Consider the following 16,959-nt stretch of genomic DNA (forward strand, 5'->3'; position numbering starts at 1 on the left):
GAATTTCATTGGACTGTCGTGATACTTCCCCTATTGTAGTAGTGACGTGTGCTGCGCACCATTTGAAACTCTTGCCAGGAATCGCATGGTGCGAACCGATTGGATTATGACGACTTAAATCGCCAGCTGCAACAACGACGGGACAACCATGGTTAGTTTTAGTGAACATTTGTGTCCTTGTGTATGCCAGCTCATTGCGGGTACACGTTTTTTTTCAAAATGAGCCACATACAGCTTGACAAAAAGCGAAAAAAGAAGCTGTTTGGTGATATGTTTAATATGCTACTTACTTGGTCCATTTAATTTCTGCACTTTTTAAAGGAAAGGTCTGCGGGCAAACATACAGTTGCAGCTTAACTTCACTTAAATTCGATGTCCGGATTTAGCTCATTTCAAGAAAAAACTCAACGTATATAGGAACCGTACTGCACATTAGAATCACTGGAAGTATCTTGGACTTTACAGCTAATATATAGGCTCTCTGCTGGAGCCAGAGTGCTACGTTTGTTCCATATGCGGCGCTCGCAATCACATAGCTCCACATTATTCATGCACTGCAGAAAAGTCAGAACCTCCGCACCAGTTGGTGTTCGACATCTGCCGGACGGCCATCGGCCTAGCTACTGTTCCCGGACCACGTAGGCCCGATTATAAATTTTAATTAACAGGTTGTTTTGAGTACCTAGAACACACAGTTTTAGGAAAAGTTTCCTCATCTTCGAAAATACGTTTGTGACTGCGAATGCTTCGGCAACAAATCGTTCAGGTAGGTCTTCGTGCAGCTAGCACACTGCGAAGAAGCTGTGTCACTCAGTCGAAAAGGATTCTTATAAGAATCAAGCGAGTTCGACTGCACAAAATAAACGGATTGTGTGAGCACTCTTACCGATGCGCCAAGAAGGATCTTACATGTCATAGAGGTGCATTTTTCTCATAACTTGGATGGTTTGGGGTGAAATATGTCCGACCATCGCGCCACTATGTATATACAGTCATTCTACGGGGCATTACCAATCAGGGAAATCTTTCGAACTGCAGGGGCGACCCCCGCGTGACTATATGGAGATATTTTCACTTGTAACTGCGGGAAAACTGCATAATACGGTGGGGTGCAGCGCGGACGCATTCATTGTGAGCGCATACTCTTCGCAGTCGCTGCAAAATCTTGCTTGTAAAACTGTTCCTGGCTCACATCGACTACGTACGACGACCGTAGTAAAATGATGGGATGTACCGAACATCAAGTATTCTTACGATAATACTGAATGTTCACCTCCTAGGTTAAACGTATTGGTTTACCTTAGGTTTACTTATGGCTTTCGTGGTGCATAATAGTTTAGCTGGAAGTCATCGTTAGTCAGGGTGTACTTTTTGTTGTATTACAGTTGTTTCGGCTGGGAATTTCGAAAGCTATTGCCTTTCTTCTCATCCAGTTATGCTTCCTCTACAATTACATGGAAGGGATACAAAGTGCTCGCTACGTAACTATGATCTTCAAATGTTGTGGCAGCGGACAGCTCCCGTCTTGAGCTGGACAGCGACATCAATTGACTCGAGGCAGCCCGATCATCCGGCTATGATCTGGCTACCATATAGATAAATACGGAACACCACGGAGTTTGTCTGGAGTAGCACGCTAGGCTAACAACCAGCAAGAACTCTCCTGTATTCATTAGTCTCTCTCTCTTTCTCCGCAGAGTTTACGTGCGAAGCCGCAAAATCACGAAACAACACGCTGCCTCCCTTGCATGCATTATTTGACGTAAAAAGGTTCACCCGACAAATGTAACCGACGGCGCAATGGATGACACCTGCCGTCCCCGTCCAGGGACAAGATTGGTCTATAGAAGCGTAGCTAACGGCAAGAATAATTCTGAGATTCGATTTCGAGTTATGACAAAAGGAAAAAAAGAAAGAAGAGCTCACACAAACACACTAGTGTACGCTAAGAACGTCAATAGTTTTCTATGAGCTCTAATTGTGATAGCCTCGTCTGGCTATCTGGAAAGCTTTTACATCGGCAAAATGCCACGACAGATGTGTAGAGAATATTGGTGATGTGGTTGAATAGAGTTTGCAACCGATCTTGAAATCAAGACCGCAATACAAGTACACAGACGCAATATCTCTGTAGCAGTGACGTATATGACGGTAATTGTGCGATATGTATTCGTGGCAAAATAAAGACATGCAGAAAGAATGGAAAACAAGGCAAGAGGTGAGCTGGTAGTTGGCTATTATTTGAACACGAATTATTAACGCACAAATAAGACTAGTACAAAACAGACACGACAGCAAGCAGAAGTGTCTGGTTCAAAGCATTCATTAAGTTTTCGCGACAAACTTTTTACACAAATTTTACACGAGTGCTTTAGGCTCAAAGCCTGAAATAGTGACAAACGCACATCACATCAGCGAGACCACTGCAATCGTGCTAAACACAATCACAGTGCTTGTAACTGCTGATATTGAAAATTTTAGTGTAAAATCATGAAACACTTCACAACATCACACATGAGCATAAGTGCAGCGCTCAGCATGTGTGCAGGTACTTCTTTCAACATTTTGGAACAGTGTAAATTAGAGAATTACAAAAATCGCGTTAAAATATTCCTGCTGCTTTTTCGTTGAAATGCTCGTGATTCGAAAAAGAAATTATGATTAAAAAAAGAAAGACAGAAAAAGAAGAAAGAAAAGAAAAATTCCTCGCTGTTATATAAGAGACGGTAATGTAGGAGTTCACATGCAATCATTTCACTGAGACAGAGAAGCGGCGCACGACTAATGTAAAAGTTCACGCTTCAACACTTCCACTGTAAAGGGGCTTCAAAACATTATATCACTTTGCAGCTAATAGCAATACTTCAGCACAAAATATGCTCCAAAAGAGCAGAACGACTTGGTCAAACATGGACAAACATAATTGCGCTTCACACTGATCGTTCACACTGATCCAAGAGTTGCCTCTTGGATCAGTGTGAACGATTGTAATCCAATCAGCTGGGACAAAATCTTTTTTTGATGCTTGTTAACATGATTGAAAAACTGCTGCTTACCCCGTTTTTTGGTGATTTATGTTATGACGTGTAGCTTATATATGTGTGTTCATCGCAATAAAACTTCAGTTGACAGTTTGCGCACGAGAGTTTGTGTCGTCCCTATTTTGTCCCGTCTTTTCAAAAGCGCAATTATGTTTGACCATGTTAACTACCAACTAGCCCAATTTGAAACCCTCTTAATGTTCAGAACGACTATTACATTTCTGTGTTTCAGAAAGAAGCGAATTCATTCCAAGAACACGTGAACTGTGACAAAAGAACCGCTGGGCTTTAAAGGAAAAAAGTATGTACGTGAAATAGAACTTTATCAATAAATAAGGACAAACAGGAGTTTATGATAGTGCTCTATCTGTCCACATAACTTGAGATTTTGCTTATTCGGAAAGCTCATAAATTTAACCCATTAACATCTAAAAGAAAGCAAGTGAGGGTACTCCGCTTTTACATTTCAGAAGAGGCAAACAACAATACATTTTTCTGCGCTCAACATGCAGGCATTAAAAACAGGGCGTACCGTGCTGGCGCGGTGTTTCTGCCACTGCATTTTCAGGCTTGAAGGCTGCAGGTTTCTGGTGGAATGTACAGGTTCAAAGGTAATTGACAAATGACTCCACCCACCCGCGACACTACATTTCCATGTAGGCACAACCAGGGCCCTTTGAAATCTTTTACTGGTCATGTAATTTGTGAATTTTGGCACAGGGACATCAGCTACTGCGAGAGGTTTTATTGTCGACTGAAGGATCGCAAGCTGTATTTATGTCATAAATTACCATCCTGCCCATTAAATAAAAGGGCAGGATGGTTGTTGTCATAAGAGGGCCGTGAAGAAGGCGTTTAATAATGTTCAACGCCACGAAGAAAGTGTTTCTTTAGGTTTAGGGGGGTTTACCGTCCCAAGGGGGTTCCGTGTATAAGGGACGCCGTAGTGTAGGGTTGCGGATAATTTCGTCCACCTGGGGTTCTTTAACGTGCACTGACATCACACAGTGCATAGACCCGTAGCAATTTGCCTCCACAGCAACACGACCGCCGCGGTCGGGATCAAACCCGCGTTCTTGGGGCCAGCAGTCGAGTACCATAACCACTGAGCCACCGCGGTGGCTCGAAGTGTTTCTTTAATAATGTTAAACGCCGCGAAAGAAGCGCTACTTTATTAGTGTTAAGCGTATATTAAACTGCAGTTAGGCAATAACGCTCTTCAGATATTTTTCATTCAGACAATGGAGTCTGCTTGGGAGTGTTATACATGATAAAACATGAATCGCCTCTGAGGACAGGAGAATTTTTAACTGTTCCGATCTCTTTCTGAATAAAAGCTCATGCCCTCTGATTAACACTGCGCCGCAATGCGGTCACGCCTGGGGGTATAAGAAGCAGATACATAGCGTTACGCATAAGTCAATGACCGGTAGAATGGTATAAAAAAAAATCCAGGCACATCGCACAAGCGGACATAAAACACTCCTCAGGTGCAAGCGAATAAAGAACAACGTGGTTCGGCAGTTTAGTATGCGCCTCTTTTCCTGGCATTCAGTACGCTCAGGTGAAAATAAAGAGACCATATTTTCACTGTACGCAGCTCAACACAAGGCACGGCGTGTGTATGCATGGCTTGTGATTTTTTTCATGCCTTCGTAAGTATAACAAAGTCATATGGACAGAGACTGCTTCTAAAATTTTCCGTCATCTACGTAGGAAAACATTTGTTCTCGAGCACAAAAACCAGTCAAGGAGTTAGGGCGATTAGCACATGAGACAATTCAATGAATTCTTTATCATGTCACTGGGGTTGCTGTTGCCCAAGAGGGCCGAAAATTAGGTAGCCAAAAATCGCTGCTGTAGAACTCTACTGCCACAATGCATTGATTTTATAGTGGGAGCCAATTGGGACAGTCAAAGTGATAGCCCGTGTAATTGTTCAGAAAGATATGACACATCTTATTATATACCATTAGCACAGAAGTTTTGAGAAGGAGTGGGACATGCATACATGAACGTTTTTTAGTAGATTTAAATCACCCTCGGTTGCATGCTGATTTTGCAATATTTCTTAAATACATCGTTACATGTTTTCAAATCAGTGCTACCGCTTTATAAACTTCATATTAAAGAAACAACAAGGAGTTTATCCGTGCGCCTCAAAAAACTTATCTGCCCTCGACCAGATGCTCGTAAGAGCGAAATAACGTATACACTAGACAAAAACAAACAAACATGAGAAACTGGAGTAAGTACAGATGAGTTCATGATCGAGGAGAAGGTGCGTCGCTTGGCCCATGTCATAAGCTACAATGATTGCGGCACTCCTGGTTTCAACGCTGTTTATATTTGTTGAAACATCATAACACAACGTAAGATGCCTTAGGCCGCATTGGGGTAGTTACGGTAAGCAAACAACATCAATACATGGTGCCGTAAGCACGTGTCCCTCTGGGTAAACTGCAAATACGCATATAACATGAATACAAAGTGGAATCCCAACCGGTGTACATAGAACATGCGAGAGCTAGCTGCTTCATATACTTGGTCCACGTAAGTGATCCATTGGCGTAAAGTTCCGTGAAACGATTTTGCTTTATGCTATTTGAAAAAGTCATTCACGTAGCACTGATAAGGTCGGGACTAGGACGGCGACGACAGATTCTGCTCCGAGTAAAGAGTTGTCGTTTCGTCACTGGTAGACACCCAAGTGCTCCGTTCTGAAAGACCTGCAAAATAGCAAATATATAGATTAGGGTTAATTCTTTCGTCAAACAGCGTCACGAGAGAGGACACAGAGAAGCAGACGAGACGAGCGTGGGCTTTCAGGTGGTGTTTACGGAAATAATGAACATTACCTTCATATCATCCCCGACAACGCTCATGCGAAAAAAAAAGTGGTAGGGTTTTAACGTAGTTAAATATAGTAGACGTGCGAAAGCGAGGGACATCTCAAGGTCCCCTCTCATTGGCTACTGCTGGCACGACACTCCTCCGAACTTTCCCGAGCTTCCTCCGATTGGCTCCCGTTTGCGCGACGCTCGTCCGAACTTCCCCGAGCTTACTTTAGTTTACTCCGAGGCTCCGTATAAAATTTTAGTTTGAATCGTGTTAAATAGTGCTTCCGTACTAAAATTAAGATAATTTAGCGCGGTTAGGCCGAAGGTAAATTAGGTACGCTAGCACTTCGGTTTTCACTCTGGTTTCGGTTCGAGGCTCGCCTTTCAAGGTTGCAAGGCTTGAGACAAAAATCGCCGAAGTCAGAACTAACCCCAGCCTTAAGAGTTTGATGACATAATGTTTGATGTTCGTGTTTTAACTATGTTCCCTATTCATTCCATTTTTATTTCTGTTTCCGCCACCATCTGATATATTCGAGACAATATTTTTTTTGTATGCATCATTCTCAATATTTGCCACCTTTGCTTTGAAATTTTTCGTTATTTCTGTTCTATTTCTTGTATCTTTAGCTCAAGTTTGTGTGATTTGGATTTGGTTTTGCCCTTCCCCTCACTAATTTACAACTGTGCATTGAGGCTATATATATGCCTCATATATGCCCATATATGCGGAATTGACCATTCCTTACTTAAAATTCATAGAAAGAGCGCTGAGAGTACTCAAACTACTCCTGGCGCAGTGGTGCTCTGGTTCAGCAATGCGCTCTTCCCTGCGATGGTAGGTGCTACTATCCGCGAGGCTTGTGAAACCCAAATTGCTCTTTCCGAGCAAACTTTTGCGACCAGTCATTAATGGAACTGACGTGGCATAGTATGCGGTTTGCTTATACTCCGGTAGCTAGACAGAGAGGCAGTGGCCAAATAGACAGTGGTCAAGATTAGTCAAACAGACAGTGGCGAAATTGGTACCGCGGGCGACGAAGGTCGGACAGCAGCCGGAGAGGCGCCAGCGACGATGCCATCTTAGACGAGGTTCTTGCTTCGAAGGCAGTGCAGCGGTGATAGTGAAGGAAGGGTCAGCGCTAGCAGACACCGCCTCCGCGTGAGAATTGCAACCAATGACGGCTCTCGCCGAATCGTTTAACTAGGCTGCAGCCTCGTTTAGCCTCTAATGTTTTATCTATTGCCTTGAAACGAGAAGGATTGTGACTACTGACTTGCCCAGTGCCGTCCTTGTCAATTACTGCGTGCCGAAGAGGTACTTCTAGAGGTCTTCTGGGTCACGATTGGCTGGGCAGTCTCCAGTCCGGCGATGACGTCTTGTTCCACAATGTGTTCCCGCTTGATCCTTTGTTGCACCGACCGGGGAACGTCCGGAATCAAAGCGGCCACAAGCCCCGTTATGAAGAACACCACGTGCTGCGTAATACAGGTGCAAAGTGATGGCCCATAATTTGAAACAACGAATAATACTCAGACAGTGGGAACAGGTGCAGCTGCTGGAAATTCGTTATGACACATTGCTTACCTCTGGCTAGTTGAGGCGCTACGGCACCAATAAGTTCCTAATGGAATTAAACAGCGGGTACCATAGTATTTCTTAGCCTGCACAGGATTAGAGCTTCACGGGAGACATAACTGCCGCACTACACTGCTGGAAAGCAAAAACTAGAATGTGGCCTGAAGACTTTTGAGAGAGGGTGTAGATGCTAGAACACGCTTTGCAACAACCATAAGCGCAGTGCACTGCCAGCACATAGTTCCTGCCTTTTGCTGTCAGCTTTTATGAAGCGCGGTTGGTTTGTAAGTTATTACTTCGTGTAACCACCAGTATCATAACAAGCAATTCTGGACAAAAGCATTTTGCAATAGGAAAGAGTTTATGAACGCAGTTTTTTCTTATGCATTAAGGAAATTTCACTATAACAGTCAGTATATCCTCAAATCTCTCCTCGGCAGGCTTGTAAGGTTTTGCTATTAACGTTTTTGCTATCGTCAAAAACGTTCCCCATTGGTTTTATACGGCAGTCTGTACTCTATGCGAGCGACCGAAAAACATTAACTGACAGATTTTACTGCGATTCAGAAGAATGGACCATTGCATTCAATATTTCCATAACAGTAGCTTGCAATATTTCAATATTAAAAATTTTTGTCCAAGAAAGCTGTACTTGGCACTCTTCGACAGATTATCAGGAATATCGTGCTAAATAGATTTCGTGCTCCCCAGCACACTCTTCGACAAGTTATCGTAAATAGATTTCGCGCTCCCCAACAGGCGCACAACAGATGTGCGCCCACCATTCCGTAGTTACAATATTATTGAATGAATTTAGCATTGATTTATTTATCTATTTATTATACCTCAAGGCACAGTAGTAAATTAGTGGGGGGAAGGGCAAAAGCAAATGCAAATCACACAAACTTGAGCTAAAGATGCAAGATATAGAGCAGAAATAACGAAAACTTTCAAAGCAAAGGTGGCAAACAATGAGAATGATGCATACAAAAAAATATTGTCTCGGATGTGTCAGATGATCACGGAAATAGAAACAAAAATGCAATGAATAGGGAACACAGTTAAAACACAAAAGAAACATGCCAATTGTCACGACAAGCTAGTAAACAAAAGTGTGAACATAATTTTTAAAGTGTTTGGTGCAGTTATGCTATAAAGAGATATGCAGTAGAAATGAAAGTTTGGCACGGATGTGACGATTGCCCACTGAGATCCAACGGCATTTCATATTTTGTTCTACTCACGCCTACTGGGTATGCTGCAATATTTCTTCGGGTAAACAAGGAAGTCGCTTCCAAGAAAGGTGCGTACCTCGAAAACGACGACAAAGAAGAGCCTGGCAGCGAATATGTGCCAGTAGGTGAGAGTCAGCTGGTACTCCTTGTCGGAGCCAGGGGGCTCCCGGTAGTCGAGGTACCTGCGGCATCAAACACACGTTAACTTGAATGATTAAAAGAAAGTACACGCCTTCTAGGGTGAAAGCACTGCTCCAGACATAAAAATCATAGCAAAAACCTTGTCTTGTCTTGTTACGAGCTCCAAACTAACCTGATCTTACCCGAGGTACTCGGGTAAGCTCAGGTTAGTTCGCAGGATGATCGTGCAAGATTTAGTCAGTGGGTGGCAGGTGGCAGTTAAATCAATGATTGGTTGCGAGAAGTAGCTCGGGAAGCACAACAGTGGTCGCACTATTCCTACCCTACCCTACCCTACCCTACCCTACCCTAACCTACCCCACCCTACCCTACCCTACAATCCTTAAGAGAATTTGTTGCTGGGCTAGTTGGTTTTGGTTCATTCTGAATTATTAAGAGGGTAAAGACGAAGGTAGAAAAACACAGGACGAGGTGTTTTATGCGAAGCATATTACTAGAGCTACACTACAGCCGGTCGAGCGCGGCGGTGGAGCTACCATTGACCTTTAGCGTGACCACGTGACACCACGTGCAACATGACGTCACAGCAGAGGAGAGATGAGCTGCCGGCTCGCGCGGTCGGCCGCGGCGGTGGAGGCTCCACATCAGAGGCGCGGCGGCTGACCACATGACAACATGACGTCACAGCAGAGGAGAGATGGGCTGCCGGCTCGCGCGGTCGGCCGCGGCGGTGGAGGCTCCACATCAGAGGCACTGCAGCTGACCACGTGATGCTACAGCAGCGGTATAAAGCTGAGCATGCCTCGCTCTCCGGGCACTTACGAGGCGGCCAGGTGTTGGGATGCCGCCTAGAAGCAGGGATGATTTGAACGAGAAGCGAAAGCTTCAGCGTGCCACAGAGACCGATGAAGAGCGGGATGAACGTCAACCAAGGAAAGCCATGTATTACCAAGCCTAGCCATCAATATGCTTCGCATCTGACGGCTTAACCTTAGCTAAGCCTCAGCCATTTTTCTACCTTTTCCTGTTTTTGCGCCCTAAATAATTCAGAATGAACCAAAACCAACTAGCCCAGCAACAAATTCTCTTAAGGATTATACGGTAGGGTAGGGTATGGTGGGGTAGGGTAGGGTATTGGTCGCACTATCCCTACCCTACCCTACCTTCCCCACCCTACCCTACCCTACAGTCCTTAAGATAATTTGTTGCTGGGCTAGTTGGTTGTGGTTCATTCTGCATTATTAAGAAGGTAAAGACCGGACGAAGGTAGAAAAACACAGGACGAGGTGCCTTGTCCTGTGTTTTTCTACCTTAGTCCTGTTTTTGCACCCTAGATAATTCAGAATGAACCTACAGTCCTTACCCTCCAATCTTTAGTGGGTGCACTGCTTAACCACTGCGCTGGTTGTGGTGGGAGGACTCGCCGTGATATATGAATGTTAATTAGAGAATCGCCAATTCTGCCTATGAACACATGCTGCCTATGAAGAATGAACACATACTTTCGCACGTAGGGGTTCCAGAGCGGAAGGGCCTTAATCAGGGTTGCTTGTAAACGTAAGCAAAATGTTAAGGTCAGAGTGCTTTATTACACATGTATCAGCATGCCGGTAGTTTCACAAGGACAAAGCGTATGCGCATGAGCATAATTAGGAGATCCAGTTCACGTTTTAGCGCCGGAGTCGATGAGTGTGCTCATGCTCTATTTTGTTCGCAGCCTGAATTAGGTTTAGGACAGAGCTCAAGAAGCAGAATTCGGTAACATATTTTTTATTTGAAAAAAAAAAAAAACCCTTTGTTGTAATCTAGAAGAGGGTTAACGGGGTGATTACTCCAGGCACTTGAAAGGAGGGGAGGAGGAGGGGCCCGGTGGCGCTCACTTGATGCGGAGCGTCGAAAAATACGCCTGACGCAGCCCATCTCGTCTGGCCAGATACTAGCGCATGACGTCGGATTAGCAAGAAAGCGGTGGCTGACGCGAGCCAATACGAGCGCAGTAAGCCCGCTTTTCTTCTAATTTGACTCACTGCACCAGCCGCCATTACCGACGAGGTGTGAATTAATTTGGACACGGTACTGTGCTAATCTCCAGAAATGAATGTTTTGTCAAACATAAACTGTAGCTTTTTTGAGAAGACATACCTAATATCGCTTCGAAATGGCCGTGCTTAGGCCCCGAGGAATAGGTATAGAAGGAAAACGTACCGCTGGCAACCGCGGCTTAACTACACACTCTAAACAGAAACTAGTAAAAAAGGAGTTATCTGTCGTCTAGTACACTCCCTTATACAAAAGGGAGTAATAAGGGAGTAATGACTCATTGACGTCCACCCCAGGGCAGCCATACGGCTACAAAGGAAAGCTATACAGCTTTACAACTATACAGCTACAGGAGGAGAAAGCTGTATAGCTTTCCTTTGTAGCCGTATGGCTGCGCTCAGGTGGACGTCAATGAGTGATTACTCCCTTATTACAAATCTACTCCACCTTGCGGGATTCCCCTAACATTTGACGAACACTGTTTCCACTTCGAGTTATTGATCAATTCGCTCTCGCCCTACCATAAGCTTGCCGCCCCGGTTAGCTAAATTGGTAGAGCGACTGCTCTGGTGAAGCGGTGGTCTCGGGTTCGAACCCCGGACCAGGACGTATTTTTCTTTAACTGAGAAGTTTCCGAGAAAGCTGTATAGCTTTAATGCCTTTATAGCAGTATGGGTGCGCTCGGGTGGATGTCAGTGAGTTACACCCTTGTTACAAATCTACTCCACCTTGGGGGATTCCCCTAAACATTTGACCAACAAAAGGCAATGTGCTAGAGGAGAGCTTACTCCCTTTTTAGTCCCGTATGGTGTATTTGTGTATACGGTGTAATGTCCCACAATATATGATTTAAGATTTTAGAGGACGCAAATTCCTGTGGAGACCTTTACGTTCACACTGCGTTTAATGTAACGTTGTCGAAATGAACACTTTCAAAATATTAAAGGAAACAGCCAGTGTGCCTGCTCTTGTAGACGGCCTTGATCAGCGTTATTTGACACTTTTTGACCGCATTTGCACTGCCGTCGAGGGATGCGCGGTAATGTTCATTACTTCTTGCTGCATGAAGCCAAACAGAGCAAACAGCGGTCGCCCCATTCATTGCAGTGGCGTTTTCTGCCGCAGGAACTTTGCCGTAAAGATCGTCGAATATAGTACGGCTCTGAGGCAGTTTTACAAGCGGAAGGCATTGCACGCAGCAAAAAATTAAGGGGAGCACTTTGTTGACCTAAAGTGCGGTGAGGTGGAAGCGCGGTGTTGCAGCTTGTGTAACTATGTGTGGTTAAGATGTTAAAACTCGCCTCTAAGAGTGGAACGCGACAGCGTCTTGCAACGCTGCCAGGAAGTCCACAGAACGCCATCGCCCGTTCGGCTCTACGCCTTGCTCGTCGTTAAGTTGGTTTTTGAGGAAAGGAAATGCATCTGTCTCGCATGTCTCGGTGGTCACTTGAACCTCGCCGTAAGGGAAGGGAGGAAGATGGGAGTAAACTAAGACGCCGTATTAGCTAGACGCGCCTTTGTTCATTCCCAAACCATCGAGCTGGCATGGTGGAGTGGTTAGTGCGCTCGTCTCGCACTCCGGAGACCCTGGTTCGATTCCCCAACTCGGCCAATTTCCTACTCGGTTTTATTTATTTATCTGGTCTGAATTAGAGTATGCCAAAATTAGAGTATGCATCATCCATCTGGCACCCATGGCAATCGTATCTCACCATCGAATTGGAATCAATCCAAAATCGTGCAGCTCGGTTCATCACTTCATGTTACTCAAGAGAAGCCAGTGTCACCGCCCTCAAGCAGTCCCTCCGTCTCTCAACACTGGAATCACGCCGCGTCGTTTCCCGCCTATGCTTACTTCATACATTTTATCATAACACAAGATCACGGCAAGCTCTATTAACCGCCCCTCTACGAACGTCCTCCCTGCTTAGTCACGGTAACCCGATAGCACGCATCAGTGGCCACACGTCAGCTTACAACAACTCATTTTTCCCCAACGCAATAGCACTATGGAATTCACTGCCTAACGACATCGCTGCATGCACTGATCACAAAACATTCCACGAGAAAATAAAAATTCACCTCACATAAATCTTGATCACTTCTGCGCTCTTTGTAGCGAGTATTGCTTGACATATCTTTATTAAATGATGTATCACCTGCTGGGAAACCCTGATATGACTGCAACCCCTTTTATGTTTGTTTGTATGTTTGTTCTTTTTATTGTTATGCATGTTCCCATCATCGCCGTTGGAAACCAATATGCCCCCCCTTATGTAATGCCTTCGGGCCTTTAAGGGATCAATAAATGAAATGAAATGAAATGAATAGAAATGTTAATTACGTGAATTGGTTAAAACTCAGTTCCACGTACTTAGAGCATCACTATACCATCCCTTTAATTGGTTGCGTGGTTACTAGCCAATGTACAATTGACCCCGTTTGAAATTCGCGCACTGTGACGTCGCGACCATTTCGACCAATTGAAAAGCGTGACATTTCTGTCGACAACTCCTGCTTACAACGATGAGGCATTAAAGGCTTCCGCCTTAATACGTCCGCTCTTGAGGGCGTCAGGCATGCGCTCAGGCTTACGTTGAACCTAACCTGCACTCGCGAACGATGACGCCGTCCAGCGTAGCGTTGTCCGGACGTGTCTCGTCATCGTAGTCGCTCGTATCGAAGGAGGACAGGGTGAAGTTGACGAATCCGCGGAGGCTGTGCTCACCGCTGTGTACCATGCGGTACAGCATCCGAGGGATGAAGTCACTCGTGTACGCAATTAGGAACGCCTGCGAACGTTAAACACCCCTTATAAAAAAGTTTTAGTCAGTGTATAGAGTGTCTATAGACTGCTGTCTATAAAGTCTATAGATTGTCTATAGACAGATCCTAGACAACAGTCTATACGCAATACAAATGCCATAGACAGTCTATAGACAATCTATAGTTTTATGGCCATACACTTTTAGTAGACTTTTGTCTATAGACAGTCTATAGACTATGAATAGACAAAAAGCAATATCTACAGGAAGTCAATAGAGTCAATAAGAAGTCTATAGACTGTATATAGACCATTTTTATAAGATAACACTGTCCGATCTTGCGCAAAGTGAATAAATCTAAAACAGAAATCTAGGATAGTTGGTTGGGGTTCACTATAAACGTAAGACTAGCTAGTGCTTAAGACGTGGAAATAGAAAAGAATCAGACAGGACGAGCGCTAAATATAAACTGAAACATCAACTGAGACAGAAATAGCAATAGCGCTACACGAAGACGTACACAAGAAAGGCTGACATAGGACATGCGCTAACTTCATCTGAGTTTATTTACTGCAAAGCCAGCAAATATATAGAAAATTTAAGGCATGCGCAAAAAACCTGTACAACAGGCATCAACAAAACCGTTCAAGATATGATATCTCAGTATTGAAAAGGCGGACAGAAGTATCACTTACGCAATCTAATCCCTAATTTCTTTGGAGGAGAAATTCTAGAGGCTCGTGTACTGTGCGATGTCAGTGCACGTTAAAGAACCCCAGGTGGTCGAAATTTCCGGAGCCCTCCACTACGGCGTCTCTCATAGCCTTAGTCGCTTTGGGACGTTAAACCCCATAAACCAACCATCTTCTTAATGTAGAATGCTTCCAAAAGCTCCCGCGCCTTCATATCTCCACTCTTGCCCAGAATCTTTATCTCCCGAAGCCGTGGCTCACACTTCTTGCATTGCTGACATCTTTTTTGCCCCGGCTCACGTTCTGCCGCACGATTACGCACCATCTAGCCCAAATTGACGTTCTTCTAAACCAAGCCGCCGCGGTGGCTTAGTGGCTATGGTGCTCGGCTGCTGGCCCGAAAGACGCGGGTTCGATCCCGGCCGCGGCGGCTGAATTTCTTTGGAGGAGAAATTCGAGGCCCGTGTACTGTGCGATGTCAGTGCACGTTAAAGAACCCCAGGTGGTCGAAATTTCCGGAGCCCTCCACTACGGCGTCTCTCATAGCCTTAGTCGCTTTGGGACGTTAAACCCCATAAACCAACCATCTTCTTAATGTAGAATGCTTCCAAAAGCTCCCGCGCCTTCATATCTCCACTCTTGCCCAGAATCTTTATCTCCCGAAGCCGTGGCTCACACTTCTTGCATTGCTGACATCTTTTTTGCCCCGGCTCACGTTCTGCCGCACGATTACGCACCATCTAGCCCAAATTGACGTTCTTCTAAACCAAGCCGCCGCGGTGGCTTAGTGGCTATGGTGCTCGGCTGCTGGCCCGAAAGACGCGGGTTCGATCCCGGCCGCGGCGGCTGAATTTCTTTGGAGGAGAAATTCGAGGCCCGTGTACTGTGCGATGTCAGTGCACGTTAAAGAACCCCAGGTGGTCGAAATTTCCGGAGCCCTCCACTACGGCGTCTCTCGTAGCCTTAGTCGCTTTGGGACGTTAAACCCCATAAACCAACCATCTTCTTAATGTAGAATGCTTCCAAAAGCTCCCGCGCCTTCATATCTCCACTCTTGCCCAGAATCTTTATCTCCCGAAGCCGTGGCTCACACTTCTTGCATTGCTGACATCTTTTTTTCCCCGGCTCACGTTCTGCCGCACGATTACGCACCATCTAGCCCAAATTGACGTTCTTCTAAACCAAGCCGCCGCGGTGGCTTAGTGGCTATGGTGCTCGGCTGCTGGCCCGAAAGACGCGGGTTCGATCCCGGCCGCGGCGGCTGAATTTCTTTGGAGGAGAAATTCGAGGCCCGTGTACTGTGCGATGTCAGTGCACGTTAAAGAACCCCAGGTGGTCGAAATTTCCGGAGCCCTCCACTACGGCGTCTCTCGTAGCCTTAGTCGCTTTGGGACGTTAAACCCCATAAACCAACCATCTTCTTAATGTAGAATGCTTCCAAAAGCTCCCGCTCCTTCATATCTCCACTCTTGCCCAGAATCTTTATCTCCCGAAGCCGTGGCTCACACTTCTTGCATTGCTGACATCTTTTTTGCCCCGGCTCACGTTCTGCCGCACGATTACGCACCATCTAGCCCAAATTGACGTTCTTCTAAACCAAGCCGCCGCGGTGGCTTAGTGGCTATGGTGCTCGGCTGCTGGCCCGAAAGACGCGGGTTCGATCCCGGCCGCGGCGGCTGAATTTCTTTGGAGGAGAAATTCGAGGCCCGTGTACTGTGTGATGTCAGTGCACGTTAAAGAACCCCAGGTGGTCGAAATTTCCGGAGCCCTCCACTACGGCGTCTCTCATAGCCTTAGTCGCTTTGGGACGTTAAACCCCATAAACCAACCATCTTCTTAATGTAGAATGCTTCCAAAAGCTCCCGCGCCTTCATATCTCCACTCTTGCCCAGAATCTTTATCTCCCGAAGCCGTGGCTCACACTTCTTGCATTGCTGACATCTTTTTTGCCCCGGCTCACGTTCTGCCGCACGATTACGCACCATCTAGCCCAAATTGACGTTCTTCTAAACCAAGCCGCCGCGGTGGCTTAGTGGCTATGGTGCTCGGCTGCTGGCCCGAAAGACGCGGGTTCGATCCCGGCCGCGGCGGCTGAATTTCTTTGGAGGAGAAATTCGAGGCCCGTGTACTGTGCGATGTCAGTGCACGTTAAAGAACCCCAGGTGGTCGAAATTTCCGGAGCCCTCCACTACGGCGTCTCTCGTAGCCTTAGTCGCTTTGGGACGTTAAACCCCATAAACCAACCATCTTCTTAATGTAGAATGCTTCCAAAAGCTCCCGCGCCTTCATATCTCCACTCTTGCCCAGAATCTTTATCTCCCGAAGCCGTGGCTCACACTTCTTGCATTGCTGACATCTTTTTTGCCCCGGCTCACGTTCTGCCGCACGATTACGCACCATCTAGCCCAAATTGACGTTCTTCTAAACCAAGCCGCCGCGGTGGCTTAGTGGCTATGGTGCTCGGCTGCTGGCCCGAAAGACGCGGGTTCGATCCCGGCCGCGGCGGCTGAATTTCTTTGGAGGAGAAATTCGAGGCCCGTGTACTGTGCGATGTCAGTGCACGTTAAAGAACCCCAGGTGGTCGAAATTTCCGGAGCCCTCCACTACGGCGTCTCTCGTAGCCTTA

At 45.8% G+C, this 16,959-nt stretch overlaps 1 protein-coding gene across 1 annotated transcript in view; it reads right to left on the reverse strand.

Moving 5' to 3' along the window:
- Positions 1–4,985: 4,985 nt before the first annotated feature.
- The window catches only part of LOC149328939 (anoctamin-4), a 61,025-nt gene continuing 49,051 nt past the window's right edge, over positions 4,986–16,959 (reverse strand). The window contains exons 24-27 of the mRNA XM_089562020.1: positions 13,484–13,668; positions 8,772–8,877; positions 7,159–7,360; positions 4,986–5,770 (exon numbers count right to left, since the gene is read on the reverse strand). Of these exons, the coding sequence (XP_089418146.1) occupies positions 7,178–7,360; positions 8,772–8,877; positions 13,484–13,668 (474 nt within the window). The 3' untranslated portion in view covers positions 4,986–5,770; positions 7,159–7,177. The remainder of the gene's footprint in view (positions 5,771–7,158; positions 7,361–8,771; positions 8,878–13,483; positions 13,669–16,959) is intronic.

The sequence above is a fragment of the Amblyomma mixtum genome, chromosome 9, assembly GCF_055824585.1.
Source record: "Amblyomma mixtum isolate Tamu chromosome 9, ASM5582458v1, whole genome shotgun sequence".
NCBI lineage: Eukaryota > Metazoa > Arthropoda > Arachnida > Ixodida > Ixodidae > Amblyomma > Amblyomma mixtum.